The following is a 9,049-nucleotide window of genomic DNA, read 5'->3' as shown; positions in this document are numbered from 1 at the left end:
TCTTTGAATCATTTCCTATACTTGCTCATTCATCTGGTAACTCTTACCACCCAGAGCCTGTCTCGGCATCACGCTTAACTCAACATTCCTCCTTCTTCTGCTTCCAACATTTAATCCTTGCCCCCACCTTCGCTCGCTGCCTTTTCTCGACTTCCAAAGCCGTCATACAGACTGCTATCCGATGCTGCCTACATCTACATCTACATCCTCCCCAGAGAGCAACCTGCTCTCTCCTGTTGCTTTCAGTTTGCACTTCCTGACTAAGTTGTAGTCCACCGGTGTGCACCTCCCTACTCTCCTCTGTCACCCCGTCTGTCACAGCTATCGCTTTGGTTTTCACAAAATCCATGACCACCATTTCTCTCCCTAGCACCATACTTACCCAACAGCCCCTCATCACCACTGTTCCCTTCACCTACACGTTCATTAAAGTCTTCTGATCCAGTCTACCAGTCAACCATGATCCAGTCTAGTTACCCCTACTCCATTTCTACATCTACGCCATGATGAACAACTTGACTCCACCTCCAGAGCTCCCACCCTTGCTTCTCTTCCACCTGGTCTCCTGCACACACACCTTATCTACCTTCCTCTTCTCCATCATATCAGCCAGGTCTCTCCCTTTACCAGTCGTAGTCCCTACATTTAAAGCCTCTAGTCTAACCTCCACACTCCCGCTTTTCTTTCCTTCTCTGCCTCTGAATCTTCTTCCATTACTCTTATTTTGTCTTCAGTCAACAGTAACACCTTCTAATGTGGGCCAACAACATCAGATGCAGTCATTGTTAACTCTTCCCCAGCCGATCCAGTATGGAAATCCTAATCTTCCGTGATGTATTTGGCAAAGATTTTCCACCAGATGCCCTTCCTGACAAAACCCTCCACATTTATCCAGGCTTGGACCCGGAGCTAGCAGTACACTGGCAGTAAACTATTATGTTAGCCATTATACCAACAATGAGAAGATCCATTTGGGTAATTTGTATCTTCATTATTAAATGAGAAAAACACTAATACATATAAGGTTTGCAGTAGGCTGTGTGACCTTGTGCTCATTTCAAGAATTCAACTGAAAGAACATTTTCTCACAAAAGCCACTAAAAAAACACTTTAAAAAAACTTGCACAGTTGTTGGTGTTAAAGATAGTCACTGCTCTTTTTTTAGAACCTTCAGATAGATAGATAGCTGCTGCTGACAGACAGTTTTAGCACAAAAGGTGCAAAATATTCAGCCGAATTCCACTGTAAGCAACCCGGGCTTATCGAGTGACTGAGAATAATGGAACCCCACCTGACATGCATGCTCTGTGTGCCTAAATAAAAAAGTCCAGTAATCCCTTAAGCCAATAAAGACAGGACACAGACGCAGAGACGAAGGACAGAAGTCAAACACGCTCGTGTGGGCGTGGAGAGCATTTGCCCTTCCTAAATGCGCTGCAGTGATTCAGCACTCAGAAAACGGAAAGCTTACAGTGATGCATGAAGGCGAAGAGTGCGAAGAGGTGATTCTTTCTCGCACGGAAGCTTGCGAAACTATAAAATTTGAAAGGTGCAGTACCTGCATTTATGTTGCTCTGAAGGCAAACGAACAAGCTCAGTTTGCTGTGAAGATAATGATATTCAGATGCTTTGGGCAGATGAGCAAAGTTCAACTGCAATGGAAAGTAAATGTGTTTACTAAAATAATGTTTACCATTTCTACGTCACTGTGTGTCACCAGTTTACTGCGTAATGTTGTTGTTTAAGGATCAGTAACAAGCACTCGTATTTGGGAAAATATAAAAACTCGAAGGGATAAAATTTTGCTTTATTATCCATATAAACGTCCTTCTGATTAGTTATTGACTCTTTTAATATTGAGGAACAGCTGTGTACATTCTTAAACCAAAGGAAATCTCGTCTTCCTCTTTTGCCACTTAAAAGCAGAAATTCTTGAGCTGTGGAGACATGCAAGGAGACAACACGCATTACATTACAAAACTATAAGAAGAATTTAGGTTTTATAAGCTCGCACTGAACTCTTCGACTTTCACTCTGTCTTAACTTGAAGAACTTAATTACCTAACCACACACTTTTACAGTTGTCTTTGTTCTTACTACTTGTCTTTCTTAATATTCTCAGTATTTCTTACTTTGTTATAACCTGTGAATAAAACAGGATCAAGAATAGAGGCTTTTTAGTTGTTCACATTGTTTTTTGGGGGGGTTACCTCAAAATAAAATTTTACATAATTCTGAAACTTAACTACCAATCTACATGTGAGGGAAATCTAGGTTTTAGAAATGAGAAGCGACCACAGTGGGATTTTTGTGTGGAAAACAGTCGGGAAGCACATGACAAAGCGTATCACTAGATATTCCCCACCCTTAGCTAGCGGTGTTTTGTGTTTTGAAAGATTCCCATCATGTGTTTCGTGTGAAGCTCTATGCCTGGAAGAACTTTGAATTCCAGACAGGATCACTTTATTTGAAAGTTCATCTTGGGGATATGGTGCTTTTCCTCGAGTTAACTCTTAATGCGCTGTTCATTAAAAATGCAACACAGTGGCTTTTGTGTACTGCTCTTGAATAGGGATGGCTCTTATCAGCTGCCTGATCAAGTGATGCATTAAATGCGATATTGGGGGGGAGAAAAAAAGAAGCTTTTTAAAAAAGAAACTTTTTTCTTTCTGTTTTTTGTCATTCTCTCTCTTTCTCCATCGAGTGTAGTCAGGCCTTTATCAAGTCGAGTCTTCTAATTGCTGAGGTGAAATCCTCTTAGGATCTGCGCTCTATTTCTGTTCGGTCTACAGGGTTGCTTTTGAAATCTCCATTAGACCAATTTCATTGGCTGGAATAGACACACGCATGCACGCAAAAACACACACCGTCCAGCAACAGATAGCTCAGTGAAGTGACCGAGTGGAGATCAGTGCAAGGTTATCTGCTGCTACAAAGGGAGGACCTCACTGTGACCGTGGGAGGTAAGACAACCTTTGTTAGTAATGCAGTAAAAACTCTAACAGGCGGGTTTAGAAATGTGAAGTTGCGTTTTGAACGAAATCATTTAAAGTATACGAGCTGTTTGGTCATTGTGTTTTGCTTACATACACAGACTTTGGGGCCCTTTTTATGTTTCATGTGTATAATTTACATTATGCTACCACGATATGTATCAGAGGGACTGTTTTTCTTTATTCTTGTTTAGTTTCTTCGATGACTTAAAGTAAAAGCTTCTGCGCAGAGCACAAACAAAGAGTTCATTCTGTCGGTGCTGAGTTTAGTCACGGGTCTGTGACTAATTGGAAGTCAAATGGTTACGAGACGTCTATTTCTCACTAACACACACAGAGAAAAAGACCTGAAATAATAATAATAAGTATAGGCTGTTTACCTAGCTCCATTTGCTAATGCTAGAGCTAATCACAGAAAATCACATCATGCGAACTGCGACTTAGACCTGCGGTCATAAAGATCATTCCCCCAGATGAGCATTGTGACTGCATACAGGAAGTAGGACTGCACTAACTGGAACCCTGGGGACAGATCATTTAATCCAATCAGATACTGGCTACAGCATAGGGGTGGATGTAGGCCAACCTACCTGTGCAAACAGCAGCATCACAGAGACATTAGGAAGCAGTGCGAAGGTCAAAAGTTTAGCAAGAAGGCAATTTTACTACTATTTGCACTAAGAATATATTTGCAATAAGAATATGCTAATGCATCTAAATGTGTAGTTTCTGTTGCACTCACACATCTGTTTTAATCACTAAATTTGCAGCATCACTGTGATTGTGTAATCTTGTGTTTATGATTGCGTTTCATGATTTTAGTGGCCACTTTCATCAGGTCATTCTTCAAGCAGTAGCTTTAAGGACTTACAGCAAGCACGTAAGTCTGCCGCAGGTCAGTAATCCTCTTAGACTGCATTCATTTAATTAAAAATCGCGGAAGTCACAGGATATCCAGTAGCAGTGACTCTAAATCTGTTGCAGTGACAACCAAAACATTATCTAAATCATTGATGGCACCATGTCGGCGTTTTCTCGATTTTCGTCCTCCAGCTAACCAACCAGGAAAATGTCTGAGCAACTGATTGACTTGGAAGAGACCGCGACCCACACAGGTGAGAAGACATGCCGTTTAAAACCTCACACAGCAACTCACACTTTGTGCTTATGGTGTTTTCACAAACACTATGAGATGGTTCACTGAGAAAATAGTTTGAAAAGAGTAAAAAAAGCAGAACAAAGTGTAAATCTGTAGAGTCTGGGCACTTCAACGCCACGTCCATGTCTTTGGACTGTGGCTCAAACACAACCTAGCACAACTTCACGTGGGTTAGGGCGAGTTTGAGTCACATGATAAACAAGCATATATTTAGAAATTACTGTTTAAATTAAATCTCAAGTATGCATTTTAGTTGTCATAAACATTTTCAATCTACCATACGGACGATTCTATAAAACTGGGTCGTCTGTGTGTTAAACTGAAGTGAAGAAACAGAGGAAGCGTTTGCTGACACTCTTTCACATCTTTTTAAATAAAATTCTCTGTGGATGTGTTTTTATTGTTTGAGAATCAAAGCTCTAAACAGGCCAAACAGACGTCAACTTAAGAAAACACCAGCAATAAGAAAAACACTGCAAAAGCACACAAAACACAACGGAAATAGGAAAACAATGATTTCCAAAAGCACAGGGGAAGTATTTCTGGGGAGACAATAACCCGACGGACCAGTTGCAGGAACCAAGAATTGCGCTGGGAGACACTTAAACGAAGTGGAGGATCTGTCGGTTTTGTGAGGAAAGAAAAGATGAGAAAGGTGTCAGCCTGACTATTAGCCTAAAAATCCATCAATATAAGAATCATGATAAAACACACTTACCCAGCGTGTTTTGGTTCCTGCAACTGGTCCGTCGGGTTATTGTCTCCCCAGAAACACTTCCCCTGTGCTTTTGGAAATCTGTTTTTTCCTATTTCCGTTTTCGTTTTTCCTGTTTCCGTTGTGTTTTGTGTGCTTTTGCAGCTTTTTTTAAAAAAAATTTATTGCTGGTGTTTTCTTAAGTTGCAGACCGTTTGGCCTCTCAGGGCCACCGTACATCAGTGACCTGGAGGATTGTAAGAGGTTAACAGATGCTCTAATCTTCTTTTTATTATGCAACACTGAGGTAACTGGTACACTTCCTGAAAAAAGACACGCCTTATCCATAAGTGTGACCAGTGGTTTCAAAGCATAAATATATACGACATCACTGTTAAAACCAAGATTTTTATGACTACTGCTTTATAAAACCACAGCTCCCACATGCAGGACTGAGAGACATGAATTAAATCCTGTCTGTTGAAGCATCTGTCTTCCCACTCCTGTTTCGTTCTCGCCACTCTGCGTTCATAAATAGTTTAGCACAAACATTAGTAATTTCCCTGAACACAAACAACTATCTGCTTTCTCTGTAGGCCCCAAAGGGGTGATCAATGACTGGAGGAGGTTTAAGTTGGAGAGCATGGACCAAGAAAACTTGAATCCTGCAAAAAGGGAACTGCTGAGACAAATGTCATCCCCCAGCAGAGCAAAAGATACCTCCAGAGCAAACCTTAACCGCAAGGTATGACACAGCCCAGTTCCCACAGCACTAAACCAGTTCTTAACTCTGATGTGTAGGAAATTGTAGCCCCGGCTCGGACAGTCTCGGTCGTTGTGTCCTTGGGCAAAACACTTCACCCGTTGCCTACTGGTGGTGGTCAGAGGGCCCGGTGGCGCCAGTGTCCGGCAGCCTCGCCTCTGTCACTGCGCCCCAGGGTGGCTGTGGCTACAACGTAGCTTGCCATCACCTCTGTGTGTGTGTGTGTGTGTGTGTGTGTGTGTGTGTGTGTGTGAGAGAGAGAGAGAGAGAGAGAGAGAGAGAGAGAGAGAGAGAGAGACTGGATATGTAAAGCGCTTTGGGGTCCTTAGGGACTAGAAAAGCGCTATATAAATACAGGCCATTTACCATTCCAAATGCTGCACATAGATATCAACCCAAAAATGTAACTACTGTTTTAATATATTTCCTTCAGATGAGTGTCCAAGAGTATGAACTGCTTAAGGAGGAGGATGAAGGATGTCTAAAGAGCTACAGAAAGCGGTGCATGCAAGAGATGCATGACAAGCTCAGCTTTGGGCCAAAGTTTGAAGGCGTGTATGACCTGGACAGTGGAGAGGCTTTCCTAGAAGTTATTGAAAAGGAGCATCACAGCACGGTTGTGGTTGTGCACATCTACAAGAATGGGATTAAAGGCTGCGAGGCACTCAACAGCTGCCTTGACTGCCTGGCCACTGAGTATCCCACCGTAAAGTTCTGCAGGATTGACGCCGTCGCCTCCGGTGCCGCCGAGCGCTTCTCGGATGAATATTTACCCACACTGCTCGTGTACAAAGCTGGAGAGCTACTGGGAAACTTCCTGTCCTGCACACAGCATCTAAATGAAGAATTCTTTGCTACTGACGTGGAGGGTTTCCTCAACAGCTACGGCCTGTTGCCAGAGAAAGAGCTGCCTCAGATGGAAGACGATGAAGAGAACGACATAGAGTAAATGAAGAGTTTGGCTGCTGATGAAGAACCGAAGGAAGAGAGATCTAAAAAAGACAGTTACATTAATATATGAAAATATTGCACTGGGTTTCAATAAATAGGCGAGCGTAACATCTCCACCAGCGCTCTAGTGTTTTGGGATTGTTATCTAAAGGAAAAAATTGACATCCAGTTGATGACGAAACATCAGTGACTCATATATGGGCGGATATGGGGGTGACAGTTACGGTAATGTGAGAAGAGCAGCTTTTATTAATAGAATATATATATAAGTATATATATTTAGAGAGAGAGAGAGAGAGAGCACAACTCCCCTCACCATTACCCTGATACAAGCCAAAACTGTAACATTGACTGCAACGCTGTATCTACTTGTAAAAATAATGATTAATAGGGTTTTTTTGTAGTTTTTATATTTGATTCGATTGAGGTTTACAAAGGATGCTTGTAAAAAGTCAGGGTTTGTACAAACAGACATCCCCAAATGTGTTACGTGTGTATATTTGATGTATCCCTGGTGCTCTGAACATTTAAAAACAGAGGAAGTAAGAAAAAGATCAACTTTTCGCAGCTTCATTTTCATCACTTTGATCATAGATGGGTTCATTCATGTCTGCGCAGGTCATACTGTGAATTGGAAACAAATGGAGTAAGTCACAAAAAAGGAAATGGTTAATGTTGGGGTGCCTGTGTGTAATCTTACCCCACAAAGTCATGGCTCAGCAAAGTGTCAACATTGTTGCATTTAAAGTTGCTAACATCAGGTTTCCCTTTAACCTTTGTATTAGTATTTAAGTAAACATACTCCTGTCAGTCATAATAACAATAATAATAAAAAATCGAATGTTTGCCATTGCATTTCATTCACACAACATGGATTTTGCATTTGGATGGCAGGATGAGAATGCTCACCACTGTGACCAGGAAGTAGCTGATGGAGTCCACAACATCTTGCATTAGTAGTTTCTGTTCTGGTGGTTATAAAGTAGTGAGTCCAGACTTTTTCGAATTTTAGAAATTGCACGTTCCCTTTGCGGCTCAAAGAGGAAGTAAAATTAGAATTTCAAATGAGTTTAAGCCTTCGGATAGAGCGAGGTTTTTCTCCATGTTCCATTCATACTTAGTAAAACTAAAATACACTAAAATTTCACACATTTTTGAGTGTATATTGAACCTAAGCAGCAGAGGATCTCTTCAGAATTTGCCAGGAGGTGAAGCCAAGCATTTTACTCTGTCATCTGACGGCTTTTTTCTTTTTCCTTCACTCCCACCACCTCTGTCTACACTCCAGACACTAAAACCCTTTAGTTTAAGTGTCTGCACTTTGCGTAGATTAAAAGGCCTGGTGTAAATACTCTTGAGTTTAGTAACTCGTCTTCTTGAAGTGAAGTAAAATTTTCAAAAAGGGATCAGAAGAAGAAAATTTTCAAAAGTTTGCATAAGGTTACAGAAGAAATCTAGTGTGCAGACGCATGCTGTCACATGTATAATAACTTCATCTGTATCGAAGCACAGACTTGACTCACCCGTGACCCCCTGAACTCTTGGCACGCCAAAACCACAAATTAATTTTTTATTTTCCTTTTCAGTGATGACTTGCAATAACCCACAATTTAATTTGGAGTGAGCTAAATCAAACTGTCTGTAGGAAACAAGGTTTGTCATGAAGTAGATAATAGGATCTTATAAATTCTTATAGAAGGTAAGTGTTTTTGTGTTATTATGTGTGTATTTTCGAGACGCAGTTCGCCTCTTAAAGCTCAGCCAGCCTCCAGACAGAGATTTCCTCCATCTCGTCGGTAATTTATCATAACTATATTATCATATTTACTGTGTTTAACTTATAATCAAATCATTAAAACCACATTTTGGGAACAACACTTGAGAAAATAGAGAAGCTTTACAGAAATAAGACACATTTACGGGTCATGCTTCCATCTTCTCAAAAGGCCGTCCTTACTTTACTGCTTTTCTCTCTGTCTCTCACTACATTTATCATTTTCATTCATCAGACTTGTTTTTTAATCATCTGTCCACTGAGGATTCAACAATGTTCAGTCTGCCTTTTTAATTTTTCTAATGCAAAAGTAAAGTCACTGTTTCAAAAAGCCACTCGCATTTTTCTCTTTCAGGCTAAATATTAAGTCAGAACAGAGGACATCTGACACTAACTCTGACTGAAAAGCAGGAGCCTCGGACGTTATTGCTCAGGATATGACTGGTGTGCGTGTATCTGAAAGGGCGGCAGTTTTATGTGTTTCTAGGAAAGTTCATCCATGTGTGTTATCGTTTAATATTTAGTTCATTGCTGTTCAGTTTGTAAATGCGATGCTTCGGCTCTTTAAGGGTTCAACAAAAAGTTGAAGAGGTCCCCTGGAGGACTTACCCATGTCGTCAGAGTTATGCACTGACTCCTTTACCTTTGGACTATGAAGCTCTAATATGCTCACTAAGTGACACCACCGGTCCCAGTTACTGCAGTGTCGCACCAA

The 9,049-nt window shown here is 41.1% G+C and overlaps 1 protein-coding gene across 3 annotated transcripts; it reads left to right on the top strand.

Moving 5' to 3' along the window:
- The first annotated feature begins 2,474 nt into the window (after nt 1-2,474).
- Nucleotides 2,475-7,405, top strand: pdcb (phosducin b). 3 transcript variants are annotated; one of them, XM_039601284.1, is made up of 5 exons: nt 2,475-2,963; nt 3,816-3,873; nt 4,047-4,108; nt 5,443-5,591; nt 6,043-7,405. In XM_039601284.1, the coding sequence occupies exons 3-5, from the start codon at nt 4,063-4,065 to the stop codon at nt 6,556-6,558; spliced, it is 711 nt and encodes a 236-aa protein (XP_039457218.1). In that variant the 5' UTR covers nt 2,475-2,963; nt 3,816-3,873; nt 4,047-4,062; the 3' UTR covers nt 6,559-7,405. The 3 variants fall into 3 exon arrangements, with proteins under 3 accessions (XP_039457218.1, XP_039457217.1, XP_031614503.1); XM_039601283.1 differs by having other exon boundaries at nt 3,816-3,888; nt 3,978-4,108; XM_031758643.2 differs by having other exon boundaries at nt 2,478-2,963; nt 3,816-3,888.
- The last annotated feature ends 1,644 nt before the right edge of the window (nt 7,406-9,049 follow it).

Source organism: Oreochromis aureus, linkage group 17, assembly GCF_013358895.1.
Source record: "Oreochromis aureus strain Israel breed Guangdong linkage group 17, ZZ_aureus, whole genome shotgun sequence".
Taxonomy (NCBI): Eukaryota; Metazoa; Chordata; class Actinopteri; order Cichliformes; family Cichlidae; genus Oreochromis; species Oreochromis aureus.
Note: the sequence above shows the minus strand (reverse complement) of the source record. Positions and strands in the feature narration are given on the sequence as shown.

Excerpts from the sequence above, each read along its gene's own strand:
- pdcb (XM_039601284.1), top strand. The coding sequence starts at position 4,063 with ATGTCTGAGCAACTGATTGACTTGGAAGAGACCGCGACCCACACAG. Across the intron at positions 4,109-5,442 it reads AGAGACCGCGACCCACACAG|GCCCCAAAGGGGTGATCAAT; the intron begins GTGAGAAGACAT and ends CTTTCTCTGTAG. Across the intron at positions 5,592-6,042 it reads GAGCAAACCTTAACCGCAAG|ATGAGTGTCCAAGAGTATGA; the intron begins GTATGACACAGC and ends TATTTCCTTCAG.